This window comes from Macaca thibetana, chromosome 8 (assembly GCF_024542745.1).
Source record: "Macaca thibetana thibetana isolate TM-01 chromosome 8, ASM2454274v1, whole genome shotgun sequence".
Taxonomy (NCBI): Eukaryota; Metazoa; Chordata; class Mammalia; order Primates; family Cercopithecidae; genus Macaca; species Macaca thibetana.
Genome location: NC_065585.1, coordinates 45,340,009 through 45,361,860, shown reverse-complemented (window position 1 = coordinate 45,361,860; position 21,852 = coordinate 45,340,009). Strand labels below are relative to the sequence as shown.

The 21,852-nt window shown below is 37.9% G+C and overlaps 1 protein-coding gene across 8 annotated transcripts in view; it reads left to right on the top strand.

Annotated features, from left to right (window-relative positions):
- VPS13B (vacuolar protein sorting 13 homolog B) overlaps window positions 1–21,852 on the top strand; it is an 859,202-nt gene that overhangs the window by 777,606 nt on the left and 59,744 nt on the right. For all 8 annotated transcript variants that reach the window (XM_050801187.1, XM_050801183.1, XM_050801189.1 and 5 more), the window contains one exon: window positions 13,700–13,855. In XM_050801187.1, the coding sequence (XP_050657144.1) occupies window positions 13,700–13,855 (156 nt within the window). The remainder of the gene's footprint in view (window positions 1–13,699; window positions 13,856–21,852) is intronic.

Here is a 21,852-nt window from a genome sequence, read left to right as displayed (position 1 = left end):
ATATTTAGAGGGATAGAATTATCAGTGTTGTTAAATGTCCTAAGGGAACTGAGTGAGGTAAGAATTGAAAAAAAGAGACTATTGTATTCGGCAATTGGAACATCATTGATGGCTCAAGGAAAGCACTTTCAGTAGAGAGATAGGGATAAAAGCCAGATTACAGTGGGCTGAGAGGTGAATGGGAAGTGATGAAGTGGTGATGATGAGCATGAAGTTTTTGTTTGTTTGTTTTAGTATTAATTATGTGTTAGCTACAGAAAGCCACAGGGTTAAGGAACAATTTTAAATGGAAGAAGAGTTAGGCACATTACTATAGGAGAAGAAAGAAATAAAGAAATTAATGACACAGAAGAGAGAATCACTAATGGCATAAAATCTTACAAGGGAAGAAAAGGAAAGAATTCAGATCACAAGTGGAAGGACTGATCTTGAAGGAAGAAGTTTATACCAAATATTTATTGCTGTTTAACAAACCATCCCAACACTTAGCGACTTAAAAACCATTTATTAGCTCGTGAGTCTGTTGGTCAGACATCTAGGTGAACTCAAGAGGTTCTTCTGTGGGTCTCACCTGGTCTCACTTAGGAGGCTGAAGTCAGCTGGAAATCAGTGAGGGCTGGGTGGTCTACAATGGCCTCACCCACATATTTAGTGGTCAGCAGGCTGTTTGCCAGGTGTCTTGGTTCTCATCCACGTGATCTCACCAATAAGCTAGCCAAGCTTCTTCACCTGGTAACACTGTCCCAGAAGAATGAGAGCAGAGACTCCAGGGCCTCTTGAACCTGGGCTCAATTCACACAGCCTCACTTCCACTACATTCTGTTTCACAGAGCAAGCCACAAGGTTAAGCCAGATCCAAACAGTAAGGAACTAGATCTTGGTAAGAGTTGCTGCAGAGAATTTGTGGCCATTTGCAATGTACCACAATAGTCTCCTCCTATTCTTGAGATAGGAGGGAGAGAATGAAGATGGGCATGAATGTGGTTGAGGTTGTATTGGATGTTTGCTGAGAATGAAAGGGAAGAAAAAGAGGACTTTAATAAGGTATTGTTTCCACAATATTTAATCCTGTATCTTGCTTATAATAGACAGGCGGGAAATGTTCCTTTATTTTTGTTATTTTTTTGAGACAGAGTTTTGCTCTGTGGCCCAGGCTGGAGTGCAGTGGCACGTCCACAGCTCTCTACAGCCTCTGAGTCTTGGGCTCAAGCGATCCTCCTACCTCTGCTTCCAAAAGTGCTGGGATTACAGGAGTGAACCACCACACCCAGCCAATAAATGTTCATTGAATAAGTTTTGGGATTTCTCAAGAACATAGATTTAAAACCTTAATAAAATTATAAACACTATTATTTGCATAATGTTGGATACTTTTGTATATACTATTAATATACACACAAAGGAGGCACTGAGCTCAAAATACATGCCCCAATATACTGTCAATTCAGTTGGGCTCTTAAGAGTAGCTCCTGGTCGCACACCCCTCCCCTTTTTCCCATTCCTGCCCCTTTGGCCTCCTTATGGCCTCTAATGAAAAGTCATAAAATAGAAACATGCTACAGAAGAAGATTAGCAATATACTTCAATTGGGCACAACTTTCATGTGTGTCTAACTCTTCACATTTTTGTTTAGCCTTTTGTGCTTATTCTATGAAAATTTTTATTGTTTACCATAAGCTAAAAGTATATAGCTTAATCACTAAATATTATATATTTAAAGTAGATGTCATTACAAGTTAAATTTGCCACATAATGTCTTTCTCTAATTGTGGAAATAGTTTCCCAGAAATCTACAGTATCACCCTTATTGTTGTGTAGGGCACAGCTGTCTGCAACTAGCAGTTCCATTTGGGGAGGAAGGATTTTATGCCTTTGCTCCCGAGTGGCAGTAACAAGCTTCTTTTTATTGTTGCTGACATTAAGATAGCTAAAATCAACAGTGAGGTAAACACTTCTTGGGACCATCTGGCAAGGATTTTAATCCAAAATATTCTGTAAACACTGACTCCCTTTGAGTACCCAGGAACTACCGTCCAGCCACCATCAACTGCATTTTCATTTCAGTTTTAAGCAGTAATTGAAATAGCAAAAAAAAAAAAAAAAAAGTAGTCTGTAGACTCTGTCCCTTCACTTTTTTCTCTTAAAATATTTTTAGTTTCATCAGGGATTCCAGGAAACTTACATTCTCTGAGGGAGATTACAGTGCCTTTTGAAGTCACCAATAGAAGTAAATGGGGTCCTAGCAGTTTTGTTCATTAAGTATTTAATGCATAGAGCATATTTGGAATTTTTTCATTTTCTGTTGGGAGATACATTCTACCTAAATCAGAGGCAGAAGTTTAGGGTTGAGTTTTCCTTTTCCTTTATATTTCAAAGTTTCTTTGTAAAACTAGTTTATAAAATGACCAATTTCAAGATTTTTAAAGTCTTTCACAAGAAATGGCAAAGATAGGATTGTGATAGGGTCCTTTATCCAGTCCCAGGGCTGATTTCTAGAGTTTTCTGCAAGCCTGCATGAAAGAGAATGGGGATATTTCAAGTGCGAAGCGCCCAGAGGAATGGCTGCTGGTGCTGCTAATGGTCTCTCTGTTCCTCCCCTGGCAATAAATCTCAGATATTGAAATATGGCTTTGGAGAAGAATATACTGAAGATTTCTTAAGCTTTTTACAAGACACTCAAAGCCTTTTCACAAGCCAGTGCTCTGCAAATGTAAATTCTTGATGTCTAAACATAAAGGTCCTTTACCAAGTTAATTTTAAATGTGAATTTTAATACAGAATACTTGGAGAAAGGGAATGCAGCTGGACTATTAAAGCATGGTATTTTGCCATTTTTAAGTAATGGGAAATACTGATTAAGAATGTTGTAAAGATTTCAGCATACATAATGTGATTGTCTTTAATCATAACTTGTTACCATGAGTCTGTGTAACAAAAGCATTAACTCAAAGACAATGGCATACCTATTATACTGTGGCACTTATTATTTCCGTGCTTTTAAATTATTTCCAGAATATTGAAGAGCTTATTATTTAAAGGTCAGAATAATGCCCAAGACATGGCCAAGCCCACTGAGTGTCAGATGCATGGAATGTTGGATGACTTCATAGTTATGAAATTATTTCATTTCTCATGATAATTCCTGACTTGCCAAGTTAGTGAATTTTAAGAACTCTGAGAGCAGATTTTAAGATAAATGTGAAATAATCCATACTTCTGGAGTCAGGGACTTCCCTTCAGGCATTAGTTCATATTTGACTTGCTTGACTTACACTTGGGGATAAAATGAGTTAGGACAAGGTCTTAGATACCACATTCCCTTACTGGGAAAGGAAACCAACTTGCACAACTTTGGCTGGCTCATATTTCTTGTTATACAGGCACTAAGAAGCAGCGTTTGCCATGAAATACTTTATTTAACCTTTACAAAAATGTTTTCTTAGTACGGCAAGGCAGCTTAGTTAAAATAAATAACTGTAAAAATTTTGGATTTCTCTTATATCCATCTATTGACTTCTTTTTTCTAATTAAAAATTAAAGATAATTACAGTTGTCCACATTGCCATGATGACTAAAAAAGGAAGATTATGTAAAAATCGCTTGATCTCTTCTTAGGACATGTGCTGGCATGTCTTCTATTTTACATTAAACTAAATTTTACTGAGTAGTGAATGTTACATCTGAGAACAGTTTAAAAGAAAGCTTTTATTCAAACTTTAGGTAGGTTTCTCTATTGTTTGTATTTTGTCAAAATTGATTTGCAAACAAATAAAATCTGATAATTTGACTCAGAGTATTTATCCAAATCTGAATGACTGACAGACAGCCTCTCCAATTTCTTATCTTGTTGCTCCCATTTCTCAGCTCACCTAAATTATTCATCATCATTTCCTTCTAACATACTCTTAATTCTTCCACTGAAGAATTGGGTCTAACCAAATGCATGGCGACCATTGACTATCATTCTGTTAAGAGTGTGTCTGCATAGCATCACAATCTCCTGGTTGTTGACATAACTTAAGCAATCAAAGTCTGTATTTATTTTACTTATTTTTAAAAAAAGAAAATGTGAATTATTTCAGATTTTATAGACAGTCCATCCTCTTCTGTATATACATATATATCAAAGTTCTTTGAATCTGTGCTTTTCAACCCTTTGTGGTGGTACCAAGGGTAAACAGTCTTAAAGACTGTCACACAATTCTAGACGTAAGGCAGCTATTAATATCACAGCTTATGTTTTTTCAGTCACGTATCATTTAACTATAGGGAAGCCTTTAGAAGAATGAAAACAATAGATACGTAAAATGTTGAAATGACCTCTTTAAAACAAGCCTATTTATCATTTCATACTTTTTAACAGTATTTATATCTGATTTCATGATTGAAATGTCCAAAAAAGTTATGCATAAAATTTAAAAATAAAATATTTTAATGCATGAAACATCTTTCTCATTAAATCTTTTTGCAAAAATGTTTATGCAGTATATTAGTTTTTCCTAAATTAGGTCACTTAGATTTAATTTTTTTTTAGCCCAGAATACCCATTAAGCATCTCAGTGTTTTGTAGAAAATAATTTAAATGAAACGATGATACTATTCTGCCCACTTTTCTTTTATTAGGTTATTTTAAGTATGTAAATTTCAGCCAGAGATTGAACAGAGATTAATTCCTGAATAATAAAAATCCATAAATAAATTCTTGAATTTAGAGTTGTGTTTATAGTTATTTGTGAAAAATAATAAAAAGATTCTATGGCTTGATTATAGGTATGTTGAAACATCAAGCCTTAATGTTTGCTAGAAACGTGTGAAATCTGATACCCTGACTTACCCAGGGAAATTCAAATGACTATTACAAAGTATATGATGAAATGACACAATGCAGTGTTTTAAAGCTATGAAGAATATAGATATAGCATATGAATAGCATTATTTCAAACAGCCAAACAGTGACTTTCTTGTCAGTTACTTTGTTTCATTGTCTTTCATGCATCAATCCCTGGTGTTTATTGATGATTGATGCTCTGAGAGGAAATAGTAGTTACTGACCTAAGAGTTCACTTCCTCTTCACCCTGCCTTCCTATATCTCTCTCTCATCCTCTGTCTCAAGATTTGACCTCCTAAAACAATGACTTTTTTATTCCAGAGTTACTCCTTCTTTCCAAAATCAGTATTCAGTGACTCCATTTGGGTTACGATCAAAACTATTAGAGGAAAGTAAGCTGACAAGTTGATAATAGAAAGTTAATTTTCTAAATTCTGTTAAAATAAATGACCAGGAGTTGTTTTCAAAAATAGTTTGAAGCCATAGCTTGCTGCATTTATGGCTTGTCTTTGTTTCTAATATAATCAATATGTTTGTAGACACAAATTTTGTACAGAAATAACCACTCCATCCCTGGTTGTCACATGACAGGTTAGGTTGTCACCTACTTTTGTTTATCAGAAGTAACATTACTATCATCTTTTGTTCTATTTCAACGTGTCTTTCTTATTTTGAGGAGTAAGCAAAATACATTCTCTGGTCAAACTTTTAACTTCCCCAAGCAGAACCCTCAGAAGCCCTGTGTTTTTCTTACTCTAACAACATTTTGCAGTGTAATTATTCTTATTGAATATCTGTTTATCCTACTATATTGTAAGCATTTTCAGCCCAAGTGAACTGTCTAGTTCTTTTCTATATCTACCATGTGTAGTACAGTTAGTTGGCTTATGGTAAACATTTAATAGCTGTAAATCCTTAAAAATATTCGCCAAATTGAGCCAGATACAGTGGCGCATGTCTGCAATCCCAGTACTTTGGGAGGCTAAGGTGGGCAGATTGCTTGAGCTCAGAAGTTCAAGAGCAGCCTGGGCAACACGGCCAAACACCAGCTCTACAAAAGATACAAAAATTAGTAGGGCATGGTGCGCCTGTAGTCCCAACTACTCAGAAGGCTGAGGTGGGAGGATCACTTGAGCCCATGAGGTTGAGACTACAGTGAGTCATGATTGTGCCACTGCACTCAAGTCTGGGCAATAAAGGGAGACCCAGTCTCAAAAAAACAAGCTGTTGCCCTAGGGTAAAAAGTTCACATAATCGCATTAAATGGCTCCTAAGAATCATGCGAATATGTAACGTAGCAATATAGCAAGTCAGACTCTGTACTAGGAATTATGGAGGCTGCAGAGATGAACTGAAGATCATGTCACCCTCTTGGCAAAGTGCCAAGCGTGCAAGTTGGGAAAATTTGGCTTTGACTAGGAGGCTGAACTTGAACTTTTAAAATAGAAATGTACAATTTCTTTTTACCTAAAATGTGTCCTCTCTAGGCATACTATTAGACATTTTTTATTTTAATAACATTTTTGTCTGATTGCCAAATAAGACATAGTTGTAATATTAAATTTGGAAATTACCTGAGGAAGCACACAAAACACACATGGAAAAAAGGAAACTTAAAATGCATAATCCCATAACCCTGAACTAACCACTGTTAGCATTATGGCATATTTCTAGCCTTTTTCTTCCTTTGGAATAGGCATACATACTTTTTGTTTATTTGTTTTACAAAAATGGGGGTACTGCACATACCTTTTTGTAATGTGTGTTTTTCAATTAATCTGTTGTTAACTGATAGCATTAATATGTTTTCATGCTATGATTGTTTTTCAGCCACTTGAAAGTACTCTACTGTTAGTATAGTTTTGAACAGAGGCTCTGAATAACTTCAGATCTTGTATCTTTCCCTTCCCAACACTCTGGCCCTGTGTACCTGAAGAAATCCCTCAGCCCCTGTGTACCTCCATTTATTTTTTCATCTGTCTACCTTACAAGATTGTTTTAAGGAATAAGTAATATTAAAAAGCCCTTAGCCCAGTGCTTGACACATAATGTCTAATAAAGGAAAGCTGTTTTTATTTTTACCGTGTTATTTGACCAATTTCCTAATACTGCCAAATTTTTATTATTAAACTAGCACTGGGATAAACATACATCTAGATACATTCTTTACACACATCTGTAATTATTACTTTAGGATAGATTATTTCATAGAATTGATGCATCAATAGGTATTACAAGTCAGATTTTTTGTATATAAGGATTACCTTTCAGCCACAATTTTTATTCCAACCACATTTTTATGAATGTGTCAGGTTTCCCTCTATTGTAAGAGGTTGTTTCATGCTAATTACACAGTATTTGTGGCCTTCAATTAATTCAAATAAGCTTGAGAGAAAACTTACAGCACCCATATTTTGTGGAAGAATAGCCAACACTTACATCACAACAATGCAGCCTCCATTATATCACACCCTGAATGATTTAGAAAGGCTTTCACAGTTGAGCTTACTTTCTCTTTTTCTTTTTCCTACCAAAACAAACTACATCAAAGGGTTCAAAAATAATTCAGTTGTATTTATTTCAACTTACTCTTTTAGGTGGGAAATTATATTCTATAAATGTGAAAGGATATATGGGGCCCTAAGAATTTCAGCATTAAAAGTTTCAGCATTGAATTATGACACCAAGCATTAGTCATTACCTAGAAATTTTTCTACTTGGTTTTTGGCATTATTTCAGATACGCTAAACATCTTGAAATTCAAATTCCTTGAAAAAGCAATAATAAGCAACATATTTCATTCTTTTTTTTTTTTTTTTTTTTTTTTTTTTGAGACGGAGTCTGGCTCTGTCGCCCAGGCTGGAGTGCAGTGGCTGGATCTCAGCTCACTGCAAGCTCCGCCTCCCGGGTTTGCGCCATTCTCCTGCCTCAGCCTCCCGAGTAGCTGGGACTACAGGCGCCCGCCACCTCGCCCGGCTAGTTTTTTGTATTTTTTTAGTAGAGACGGGGTTTCTCTGTGTTAGCCAGGATGGTCTCGATCTCCTGACCTCGTGATCCGCCCATCTCGGCCTCCCAAAGTGCTGGGATTACAGGCTTGAGCCACCGCGCCCGGCCTACATATTTCATTCTTATGCTAATTTAGTAGTGTGGAATGTACTATCAGTTCCACTTAGATGCATGTATTCCAAGCAAGTGATTTAATTTTGATTCAGTTGACTTTCCAGATAGTATTTTGGATAGACAAGAATTATTTTAGTATTTCAACTTAATTTTTACCCATGATGCTCACCTATTGTATCATTTTGTGCCTACTTGATATTTTAATATCAGTACTGCAGTATCTGAATTATGAATCTGAGGGATTACATTGATTTGGTGTTTAATATTATTATCCCTGTAAGACAAATCTCCTTTGTTGAAAGATCATTCAAAATAGGAAACTCTTCTAAATATCTTGATTTAATACTCATTTTGGTTTTGGTTTTGTTTTGACATTCTTGAGTTTATTTGGACAGACCTGGGGTGAGAGGGCCAAACACCTAGAATAAGGTGTTGGGCCTCTTGGTGGTGAAGCTTGGCTTGTGCTGGCGACACAGAATGCCGTGAGGCAGCAGGAATTTGATCTCAGAGTTGTAGAATTGCTCGGCTGCTGGCTGGCAGCACTTGCTGGCCACAGTTTTTTCTGCCTTCATGATCTGTATTGAGTGGGCCCAGGCACAGTACGGAGTGCCCATGTCTTCTTCTGCAGAAAATAGGAGGCAGGGTGTGACCACATTCACCAGGATTTGGGCATTTGGCCAACACCCTATCAAGTATCTGGCACATCCTATTAGGTACAGTAATTGCCTGGGGACTGCAACTGGGGGCTGAATTGGGGACTGAGTGACTGCGGTCCCTGGCCCCAGGAGGCACTCATACTAATTTTGTGATACCATTTTATGAACAGATATCACCACTGACATTTTAAGATACTTACTTTTGGTTATTTTGTATTAATCTTGATTTATTTATTCAACAAATATTTATTGAATGCCTGCTATACACTAGACTCTTGGGATATTATGATGAGTTTAGAAGTTTATAAAATAAACGGGCCAGGTTCAATAGCTCATGCCTGTAATCCTAGCACTTTGGGAGGCCAAGGGGGAAGAATTGATTGAGGCCAGGAGTTCAAGACCAGCCTGGGCAAAATAACGAGACCTCATCTTTACAAAAAATAAAAAAAATTGAAAAAGCCAGGCATGGTGGCATGTACCTATAGTCCTAGCTACTCGGGAGGCTGAGGCAGGAAGATCACTTGAGGGGTCAGGAGTTCAAGGTTGCAATGAGCTATGATCACACCACTGCACTCTAGTCTGGGCAACAGAGTGACTCTGTCTCTAAAATATAATAAAATGGTGCCTAAGTTTTTATATATAAATAATATATAAAAATATATTACCAGAATATATATATATATATATATATATATATATATACAGTAGTTTATATCACTTGGATTGCATGTTCATTTTTAAGAACTCTTAAAATTTCTACAATGAATACAATGGATTAGGAATTTTTTTGAAGTTGTTTAAATCTCCAGTTTCTTTTTAGAACATTACATATTACTGTAGGGTAAATTACTATAAAATGCAAAAAAAATACACAAATGAGTGTGAAGATAAAATTTTAATTTGTGATACTGAAGTAGAAAAAATCTTGACAATAGTTTTAAAATGAATAGTGAAATATGTAACTTCACAAAAAAGTATTTGATACCTTTATCATTTATGTTTTAAGGTGCAGGTTAACATTTTTTATTTAACCATCCACTTTTTCTTTCTCTTCTTGGTGTACTCTTTTCCGGGATTTTATCTTATTCTTCTTTCCTCCTAAATATATCAATTCAGGAATTCTCCTTTGGACAAAACTGTGGGTGGTCCTCAGAGCTGATCCCCAATTCCCTGATCAGTAATTCTGTTTTAAGTTCTATTTTGTATAGAAAAAAAAAATGAGTTGAAAACTGTATATGCTTCCATCTGAGGTCTTCAATGGGAAAACTATGAATTTAGTCTGGCTGCCAGCACCAGGGTCTGCTGGAACAAAAGAAAGTGTACCCTCTTGGGACCTTCCATCGAGTGTGGCGACTGTACAACCTGCCTTATTGCTTAGTTTTAGTTGTCATCGAAAACTTCCAACAAGAATACTTCCTGTTTGACTTTTTCCCCCGCAATGGAAAATATTAGACACTATCTAAGTAGACCAAAGAGACTGAAAATCCTGGATAGATTGAATGATAGCAGGGGAAGTAAGGAAGGAAAATCTTAATAGAAAAGAGGTGAAAGAAAATTTCCAAATTGATGGGTGGAGAGGGGAGGGATATCATTAGTAGATATACATAATGTAAATGATGAGTTAATGGGTGCAGCACACCAACATGGCACATGTATACATATGTAACAAAACTGTACATTGTGCACATGTATCCTAGAACATAAAGTATTAAAAAAAAATGTCTTGGGCTTCAGGCAGAAGGGATAGTTATTTTCTGTGAAGCCCGTTGCCTTTCTCTCCCCTGTATTTCTAGCCCACATTGCCCCTCATCCAACTCCTGCAGTCTTCCTGCCTCTCCATGTGCTCTCATTCTTTGTCATCACGTTGCTCACTTATAGGGAAGGTATCAGTGACTATCCACTAATTCCTGCATAATGTGCAAATTCCTTAGTTTAGTAAATCAGTGCCAGCCACAATCTAAATCTATGTATTTAACCTTATCCCCCACCCCTTTATCCATGTTCCCTTTTCTGTGGCCAATTGAGATGGTTAACCTTGTCCGGATCATGTGTAGTCTTTGCACATCTCACACTGTCTTTTTGGCGTGGGAAGGAACTGTCATCTTTGCCAGTTGAAATCCTACCCAAACTCTGAGATCCAGCTGCTTCCCAATGTTTTCTTAATCACAGCAACCTGATCCAGACCCTTCCTTATCTGGACTACTATGTGACTGCTCCTCTCCTTTCCTGACTGCCTCATGTTAGTTTTTGTTCTTGCCTTATTTTCCCTATATGATCATAATCTCCTTGTGGGGCAGAGAACACATCTCTTCCTCCGTATTTCCTCCATAGTCCTAGCAATTCCCTTCCTGACAGTGCCTGAGTAATGGAATGTATTGGATGATGATCGAAATCTCATTTGAATCAGGGGGTCTAACACAGATGGCACATTTTTTTGTGCCTGATATTATGCTTCCTTCTGTAGAGAAATAAAATAGGTATGCAAGTCTTCGTTACTAAATGGAGACTTACAGTACCTGTAGCAGTGAAATTTAGTCAGTGGGTCCAGCAAGAACAAAACCTCTCACCTTAGCCAGGCATCTGTGGGTATCTGAGCACTCACTGCCATCCAGTGCTCAAATCCAGTGCCGCGGGTTCCCAGGCAGGGGTGATTACACAATGGGAAGGAGAACTGAAGTACTGCTAGGCCTCCTGAATTTCTTTTTGTTGGTTTCTCTCCTAAGAATGTAGTTCCTTTGCTAATGAATTATATGCATCTAATTGCCAGAGATATTTAGATGTTTTTTAACAGTAGACCAAACATTACAAATGTTCCATTGATGATGCATGTGGGAAGAAGTGTTACAAATGTTTTTCTCCCACTTAATTTTCCTGTATGAACTAACTCCAAACATATCTGAATTTTCATAATTCAAAGAAAATATCTGTGCCAACATTCTGAGAACAAATAGCTGCCAAGCAAAACCTGACAGCATATTCCTTGGTGGCATCCAGTCCTTAAAAGCTGTGTACACAGAGTGAGCAGCTATCTAAAGCTGAGCTCATATGCAAATGTGAACATTCCTCACTTAAAATTACATTGTGTACATTAAAACTTTCTCTAGAGTCTATGAAATGTTCAGGAAAAATATAGCTGAGCTTGATCTTAAGTACCTTGCCTCATTATTTTTTTTTTGTCATTTCCAGCTACTAGTCTGTCCAAAGAAAACAACTTTCTTATTTCTTTTAGTTTTGTGTGTACCCTGAGCTTGATTCCCAGTTGCTGCTATAAAAAACTGAAATGGTTCCAAACACTGCTATTTTTCTTTTTTTCTCTGTTACTAATATTTAAACATCAAAGATATTCTGGTACTTTTATGTTGTAGAGTGTATATAAGACCATATTTTCCCTAAAGGTATTTGCTATCCAGGGTGTGTGTGTGTGTGTGTGTGTACACGCACACACGTGTGTTTTCTTAGCTGTTAGCCTTTTTTAGAAGTCACCTAACTGATAGCCTTTTCCTATCACAAGATCACTGGCTGTGTGTGGAGGAAGAACTGGAGTGAGGCCGTATTAACAGCAGGGAGATGAGTTAGGAGATTTTTTAAAATAATGTATTCAGATTTTTTTTTAAAAAAAAGCCCTATCTTAACATCGAAAACGTATGCTGTGATGACCTTGGGAATTTTTTAAATTTAAGCATGTTATCAGGACTCCTCCTAAGGCTGAAACTAAAAAATAACCTGCTTCCACCAAGACATTTAATATTATGGCAATTTCCATGTAAATCCTTAATGTATTTATTATTAGGGCCTTTTATGATAGTGTTACAGGATGTTTTCAAAGTTTTATTCTGTCTACTAATTGGGAGTTTTTCATGAGATTTACCTTTGGTTAGCTCTGTTAAAAAATTATATGTGATGTGAAAGAAAACTTTAAATTGTTTGCATATGATATAAATACATTTTTCTTAAAATATCAGTTTTCGGCCAGGTGCAGTGGCTCACGCCTGTAATCCCAGCACTTTGAGAGGCTGAGGCAGGCAGATCATGAGGTCAAGAGATCGAGACCAGCCTGGCCAACATGGTGAAACCCCACCTCTACTAAAAATACAAAAATTAGCCGGGTGTGGTGGCACGCCTGTAGTCCCAGCTACTCGGGAGGCTGAGGCAGGAGAATCGCTTGAACCCGGGAGGTGGAGGTTGCAGTGAACCGAGATCGCGTCACTGCACTCCAGCCTGGTGACAGAGCAAGACTCAAAAAAAAAAAACGTCAGATTTCTTTCCTTGTACTTACAAATCATAGAACATTGTTTTCATTTAAACCTGTTTCCTAAAAAAGTACTAATTATTGTATATATATTTTGGAATACTCATGTAGTTAAACTGATCTTCTCAGCTGCAGTTAGTGGGTAAGAGTAGAAATAGGACATATCTGACCCCAAAATAAATCCAAATATGACCAGACATGGCAATGCTACGTGAATAAATATAAATATGTATCAGGAGACTCAATTGGTAAACGTTACAGTAAGTACATAACAAAAAAAATAGAATAAATGTATCATATCTTACATTTAAAATGTTGAAGGTATTTCTAATTTGATATATCTGATCTCATAAGGAGAGTATATTAAATGAATTGCATCTTCAAACTGCTATTTTGTTCTTCATCAAAAGAAAAAAGTAAGGTATGGCAATTTATGGTTAAATAAAAAAAAAAAATTTTAACTTTAATTACTGTCTAGCCATAAGAAGGAATAAACTATCAGTGAATACCAAGGTTCTTTGATCTCACACTTCAACCTTTTTGTCCTCCAGATGAATGAAATGATCTTTTCTCAAATGTTCAGCAGGCCTTTTACCATTTGATAGGACAATTATTTTTAAGAAGGTTTAAAATGTGATCTGAAAAACCACATTGACTCTATGTGGCATATTTGCTATTCTTAGCCTGGTGGAATAAGTTGGAAGTGGATGAATAATGCAGGTTAGAAAGAAAACAGATGCGAAATATTACAAATGGAAAGGTTTTCCAGCAATGAGACTTTCATTTTAGGACTAGGTTTTTGTTGGCACGTTTGGCAATATGACGATTATTGTTTTTCTCTCCAGCTGTTACACATCTGTATTGAAGGTTGGGGCAACTGGCGTTGGTCAGAGCCTTTCAGTGTGGACCATGCCGGGACTTTTATTAGAACAATTCAGTACAGGGGTCGAACTGCTTCTCTCATCATCAAGGTTCAGCGACTCAATGGAGTACAAAAACAGGTAAGTTTATTTGTGTTCCTGACCCAGACACCTCTTCATTATTCAGTGTAATGAAGAAGAAACTTAAATGAAAATAATTAATAATTTTCTAAAAATCACAGTGGTTATACCTAGTTATATCTGCTACTAGCACGCATGTGAGCATTTAATAAATGCTTATCTATGATCCTGACAATGATGATGGCTTCAAACCCTTTGTCCCACTTCTTTTACAAGAGCTGCTAACGAGCAGTAAAATTTACTGATTTTAGTTTCACCTCTTCTCCCTGTCACCACCTACCTTCTGGTGGAGGTGCTAATGAGCTGTGAAATAGCCAAAAGTCCTTTATTGAGAAGGAAAAGCAGCAAAGAGTAGTGGGAACCCTGGATAATCCACCAGCGGATAACCAAGAGTTGGTTCTCACACGTGAGAATGATCTGTAAGGAAGTGCTGTGATACTCTCCCATGACAGAGTGGGCCTGGGTCTCCAGCAAGCTTTTCTTTTCCTAGGAGTTAATATTAACTGCAGTAAAAATTCACTGCAGCCTAACTCTTGGCATATAAAACCTCAGCTCTCAGCACATATTTTTACGTATTTTATAAAACTTCCTTTTGGCTGTTTTTGAAGTTCTAAGACTGCAAAGGGAAAAAAGTATCTGACACTTTCTTTGTGTTCTTGAGATGTGAAAATGTGGTTTCTAAAAGATGTTTTTCAAGCATGGAGCATATGACGAGTAGAAAGAAAAAAAGGAAGTATTAAAATCTGAAAACTGGCTTCACTGCACACATAATAACTGGATTTGTCATTAGAATTTCAACATATACATTTACATCTGGATTGTAACAGTCTATCCAGAGCTTTTGTGGGACATGATAGAAACAGCACTTAGTCCCTGGAAAAGGGGAGCTTCCCCTATGGAGCAGCAGGGGCTATTCTGTTGCTGCATGCCAAGGAGGAAGCAGGAAGCTACTAGCGAGATGAACAGTAGGACCCACACCATATGCATTCTTGGTCTGCACCTAATCAAGGAGCTAGACTTGATGATCTTATTATTGTGGGCCACAGAAATAAAAAGAGAACTCAACTCTAGCAGAGGAGTCTCAGAAAAGAAGCATGGAAGACTCCCCAATTAACCGAGCATTCCTCAGAATATTTATTGATTGCCTAAAGTGGAACAAAGTAAAATGGAAAACACCAAGTATGTGAAACAATCTTTGCTTTTAAATTGCAATTTTATGTAAGCCCAACAATGTATACAACTGACAGTAAGTGTAAAGGGAATTTAGAGGTTTCACTGAGAAGATATGACTTGAGCTGGGCTTTGGAAAATATGTAGAATTTGGATTAAGAGACAGCATTCCAAGTAGACAGTATAGCATAAACGAAGAGACAAATATGGGACAAATGAGTCTTACTGAAGGATTCCTGTGGGGACCAGCCTACTAGTGTGAGCATTGAGCCAAAGAGAACAAGAAGTGTCACTAACTCCCATCTGCGCTCAGAACACTCTTACACGAATTTGCTCTCAATGAATATCTGCCCAGTAAGTATGTACTAGTTTTCTGATTCCGTCACTCATGGTCTTTCAAGAATGTCTTATCCACCTTCCCATTCAGTAGTATGTCTGAGAAAAGGTCATCCAGCCTCTTTGAATAGTTCAGATGACAAGAGGCTCATTCTCTCACACAGCAGCCCTTTCTGTTGGCTACTACCAGCTAAGTTTTCTTCCTAATTTTGAACCAAAAATCTTTCACCATTCCACCACCTTTCCCTAGAACTATGAGGCATATACAACAAGCACAAAACTTGTTGTGAGGACTCCACAAGTCACCTCTCCTCTACATTATAGCCCTTCAAAAACATAAGGGAAGCTATCGTGTTTCCCCTTGGTTTTCTTCTCTCTAGGCCTTCTCAAATTTGAGAGTGTATCCGAATCCCCTGGAGGGCTTGTTAAAACACAGATTGCTGGCTCCCAACCCCAGAGTTTCAGATTGGGTGTGGCCTGTAATTTGCATTTCTAACAAGTTCCCAGGTGCTGCTGATGCTGCTGGTCCAGGGACCACAATTTGACTACCATAGCTCCAGTCTAAACTTTCCCAGGTGGTTCAGCTCTTTTTAGTGTAGCTGCTAGAACGTTTATCAATTACTGAAATGGCAGGGTCCCTCCATAGAGAAATGGTTTTAATGGTATGTCCTTGTAGTCAAGATCATAGGCAACTTGGCTGTATCCGCTTGCTAGCTGTGTGATCTTCAGCAAGTCATTTAAACTCTTTGTGAATCAATTTCCTCATCTGTAAAATGGGGATAGTAATAGTGCCTTCCTCAGGAAGTTAGTGTGAGGATTAACTGAGTTTGTGTATGTAAAATGCTTACAACATGCCTGCCCTCCTGCCATAGCCCAGTGTACCATACTTAAAATTATTCTAATGAAATGTTATCGGGCATGAGTAACACTAGTTGGACATCTTTGTGTTACAACAGTAGTGACTCATTCTTGTATAGATACTATATATTTTCAAGAAACAATGTTAAATTTCAGGGATAAATTAATATATACAGTGTTCCTGCACAAAATATTACACGTTGCAACAGTATACCTACCAAATGTCATAAAAGTTGGTTATTTGAAAAATACATTTCTAAAAATGTCTGACAGTTTTACCTCTCCCCTGCCCCCTTACTCAGATACACACACCCACAAGCAAAAATGTTAAATGTCTTTTTCAATTGGATTTAATTTTTGCTGTCAGGGTAGTTTAGCGTTCAGATTTGCTCTAGTTAAAGTACATCAGAGACATAGGATTTCCTCAATTGGCAAGGTTAGGAAGGAAGAAGGGAACCAAGCTTCAGAAGAGCTTTGTGGATTCTTGCCTCCCTCACATCTTGGCTTCTTTCCTTCTACCCCCACCTGGGCCTGAAAATTTGCAATAAACTGCAGCTGCCTAATTACCAGGGCCCATTTGGGGAAGTGAGTGTGTGCAGATCCCTGATGGACCTTAACGCCCCCTGGATAATGGAGAATTGGCTAAAGCTCTTTTTTAACATTGATGCTGGGTTATCTGTGCTCTGCATTTTCTTATACCCCTCTCATTTTCCCCAATTGAATGAAAATTGACCACAGAAAATTTTGTGGGAACTTTGTATGTTCTACAACCACTCATGTACACATATTTGCTTCCATATTTCCCATCCTTTTGTTGAAGAAACCTTTACTACTCTAAAATCTCAAATGTACATATGTATGTATGTATAATGGTGTCTTTATACACATACTTTTAATCATGGTTAAGATATCATTTTCCAGTGCATCTGGGGCTCTGGAGTTATTCTTTAATATCACTATTCTTCTTGGCACTGATCTAATAAGAGTTCTGAAACCTGCTAAGTAAAATCATATGTGGAAATCTTCAATACACATCTTTGTGGCTTTGAGGAAGGAGGGAAATTAGTGTGAAACCTGGAAATGTGTATTAAAGAGAAACTGTGCATTTAAAAAAATTAAGTAGCTGTCTTCAACTGATAAATTAATCTTGAAATTCTAACCATAATTTTCAAAATAAAGGCATTGTAAGTTTGCCACTTTGAAGAAAAGCAGATATAGCTCTCCTGAACCTAACCCTGGAACAGCCGTGAAAGCACACTACTCCACTGAGTGACCATTTTTGGATTTTCCTTCATCTAAAGTAGCCTTCCCTCCCTGGCCACTTTTAAGAATTTTCTTTTTATCAAATTTGAAAGCCATTTAACAGGCTTTTTAGTTGAAAATGAGACTATAAAAACCCACCCAGAGGATCTTTGTCTTGGATAAACCAAGTGAGTCCCAGATGGTTGTGGAGATTCTGTGGTTTCTGTGAGAGACAGCAAAATTCTCTTCTAAATCTCCAGGAGTCCAAAGGTTCTGAAGCAAGAGCCATGTGCATATATTGCCAGGCTTGGACACATCAAGAATAACAGAGTTAAATACTGCTTCAGAGTTTTCAAATGTTTTTCAAGTTAGGCAATGCTATGGCATCATAAGACTTACCATGAGTGTCTAGTAACCCCTAGCATATGCTAAAGAAAAGTTTGCTTCCTAATTTAGGATCATAGTTCAGTTGACTTTTATGGTTTGTTATTGTGAAAGCATAGTTTTAAAAGATTATAATGACTAGAGTATCTAAGGGAAATATAACAGTTAAGCACAGCTTGGTTTTACAGATGTGCTCCTTCTAAAGAAAATTCAAATAAGCAGATAATTGAGAAATAAATGTTTGAGAAAAAGCTAAACCTCACCATTCAAATAATGCAAATTAAAACAATGACATTTAATTTTTGGTTCCTCAATCTAGCAGGTTTCTTTTGATTAAATAACAGTTCATCCCAGTGTAGTGGCTCATGCCTGTGATCCCAGCACTTTGGGAGGCTGAGGCAGGAGAATCACTTGAGCCCAGGGGTTCGAGACCAGCCTGGTCAACCTAGCAAGTCCCTATCTCTGCAAAAACTAAAATAAATTAGCCAGGCATGGTGGCATGTGCCTGTAGTCCAACCTACTTAGGAGGCTGAGGCAAGAAGATCCCTTGAGTCCAGGAGTTCAAGGCTGCAGTGAGCTGAAATCTTGCCACTGCATTCCACCCTGGGTGACAGAGCGAGACCCCCACCTAGAAATAGTTATAATAGTTCATTTATAAATAGTTATTCATATTTATTTTTGTAAATAATAGTTCATTAAAATTGATGGTTACAGAGAAGTCTTAATGACATAGGAAAATGTATCAATTAGGATGCTTTCAGTTTGAAGTTACAAAATATGCTTGTTAATCTTCATAGCAAGTTAATGAGGCAGATACTATTCTATTTTATGTTTACTGTTTCACATAACAAGGAGGAAGAAGGCTGGTTCAGTATTGGCTAACTAAGCAACCCAGTGTTGTATTTGCTTCTCTGTCATCCTCTTAGATTTGCCTGCCTGGTCTCAGATGGCAGTAAAAGCTGTATACATCCTCTGATAACAGCTTCTGTGACAGAAAAGAAGGGCTTCCCTTCTCAACCTGTCTCCCTTATTATCAAGGAGTAATATCTTTCCTAGAGCCTTTTACCAGTCTTCCCTTCTCATATTATTGGCCAATCCAGAGTTCCATATTTACCCTAATCAATGGCAAAAGGAGAATGGAATTAACAGGATTGGCTTGTACCGATCATGATACAGCCACTGGGGACCAAGGGAGGTGTCTACCTTCCCTGAGTACTTTGCTGCCTTTTGCTAACTAACCAAATCAAATCAAGTGAGGGTTTTTCATAATAAGAGGAAAGGATAGAACAGCTATTGGGAAGGGAAGAAATGGTGTCTTTATAACATAACTGTCATAAAGAGCAGCCCTTATTTTCTTTTTTATGGTTTCTAACTTTTCTTAATGAGTAGATATTAATTTTATGACAGACAGACTATCAGGGTGACGATCAACAAACTCTGGGCCAGACTTACTGGGTAACACCAAGCAAGTTATTAAATATCTCTGTTAAATTTTCTGTCTGTTAAGATGGGGAGTCATAGTAGCACCTAGTTTGTAAGGCTGCTCTGAGAATGTGTTCTCCAGAAAAACAGCACTAATGAGGGGGTGTATGTGTGCACACCTATGCACGCACACATGTACGTGCATGGGTGTGTGGAAAAAGAATGATTTATTATAAATTGACTCGTGATTATGAAACATGTGACATAATCTTAGAGAAGTCCCAAGATCTGCAGTCAGCAAGCTGCAGACCCAGGAGAGCCAATGTGTAGCTCCCATCTGAGTGCAAAGGCCAGAGAACCAGGTGAGCCAACAGTGTAAGTTCCAGTCCAAAGTCTGGCAAGTACAAGACCCAAGAAGAGCTGACACTTCATTCCAAGTCTAAAGGCCAGAAAAGACCAGTGCCTTAGCTCAAGCAGTCAGGCAAAATGAATTTCCTCTTAGCCTTTTCCTTCGATTAGGTCTTCATTTGGTTAGATGATGCCCACCCATGTTGGGGAAGATGATCTGCTTTACTCAGTCTACCAATTCAAATGTTCATCTCACTCAGAAACACCCTCACACACACACCTAGAATATTTGACTAAATGTCTGCTCATACCATGACCCAGTCAAGTTGACATACTAAAATTAAACATCATATGCTTAGACTTATACATATACTCTGTGTGTGTGTGTGTGTGTGTGTGTGTGTGTGTGTGTGTTATTATAATCTGGAAAAATATTACAAATAGGAAATTCAGTATATGAAAGTCCTATTTTCTCCAGTCATGGTGAATATTCATATTACAGAAGGATTTGCTTTCTGAAAAAAAATTCACCACCATATTAAATTTTGCATTATCTTTTCAATTTCAACCAATTTAAGAAAACATTTGTTGTTTTTTGTAGAGACAGGGTCTTGCTCTGTCACCCAGGATGGAGTACAGTGGTGCAGTTATAATTCACTGCAGCCTTGAACTCCTGGGCTCAAGTGGTATTCCTGCCTCAGCCTTCTAAGTAGCTGTGACTACAGGCATACACCACCATACCTTGCTGATTTTTAAATTTTTTGTTTAGATGGGATCTTGCCATGTTTCCCAGGCTGGTCTCGAACTCCTAACCTTGGCTTCACAAACGACTGGGATAACAGGCATAAGCCATCATACCAGGCCCCCGTTTGTTTGTTTGTTTGTTGTTTGTTTTTGAGACGGAGTTTCACTCTTGTTGCCCAGGCTGGAGTGCAATGCATGATCTCGGCTCACCACAACCTCTGCCTCCCAGGTTCAAGCAATTCTTCTGCCTCAGCCTCCCGAGTAGCTGGGATTACAGGCATGTGCCACCACGCCCAGCTAATTTTGTATTTTTAGTAGAGACAGGGTTTCTCCATGTTGGTCAGGCTGGTCTCGAACTCTCGACCTCAGGTGGTCCACCTGCCTTGACCTCCCAAAGTGCTGGGATTACAGGTGTGAGCCACCACACCTGGCCAAGGCCCCCATTTCTTAATACCTACTATGAACTATACTCTTACCTGGCTGTAAAGTTGAATAACCCATAGGTTTAGTGGATAATTCTGTGTTTATAAAGATAAAACTTACACAGTTTAGGCTGGGCACAGTAGCTCATGCTTGTAATCCCAGCATTTTGGAAGGCTGGGGTGTGAAGATTACTTGAGCTCAGGAGTTTGAGACCAGCCTAGGCAACACTGTGAAACCCCATCCTACAAAAAAACAGAAATGTTAGCCAGATGGGGTGGTGCATTCCCTGTAGACCCAGCTACTCTGGAGGCTGAGTTGGGAGGATTGTTTGAGCCTGGTAGGTTGAGATTGCAGTGAGCTGTGATCATGCCACTGCACTCCAGCCTGGGTGAAAGAGCAAGATCCTGTCTAAAAAAACGAAATAAATAAACTGAAAAAAAATTTTAAAAATTAGATATTGGCATTAAAGATTATTTGTATTATCTGTTTATACAGAGATTTCTTACTAGATAAGAGTGCAATAAACCCTTGAAAATCAACTTCAAGGAATGGATTGATCACAGTTGCCCTCTCAGTTACCAGAGCTAAATGATTTTCAATTCCCAGTCTTTTCCATTTGTACATCACTTGACAAGATTCACTGCCACCTCCTGGGCAGGCACTTCTCTTATGGCTTCAGCAAAACTACTGTCCCCAATTCACCTCTATTCTCCTTCACCCCTTCTTCTCTGGCCCCATTTTCTAGCTCCTCACCCTGAGTCTGCCCCTGGAGTATTGGTCAGTTTCTGGGTTTGAGCTTCTACCCTCTCTTTCAGGTAAACTATCTTCTGTTCATGCATGTTTGCAAGGTTTTCCTTTCACAAATCATTATCTCCTCCGCCACATTGTCTCTGGCCAGCACCTGACCAGCATTTCAGTTGAGTACTGGACTCCATGGAGGAGTCTGTCCTTTAAATAGCAAACTCAACATGGCCAAAGCAAAATTTCTTCTTGACTTCAAGTTTTTTTTCCTTCTTGTACTGTTTAAGCTAATTACTTCATTTTCTTTCCATTAACATCAACATAGTTTA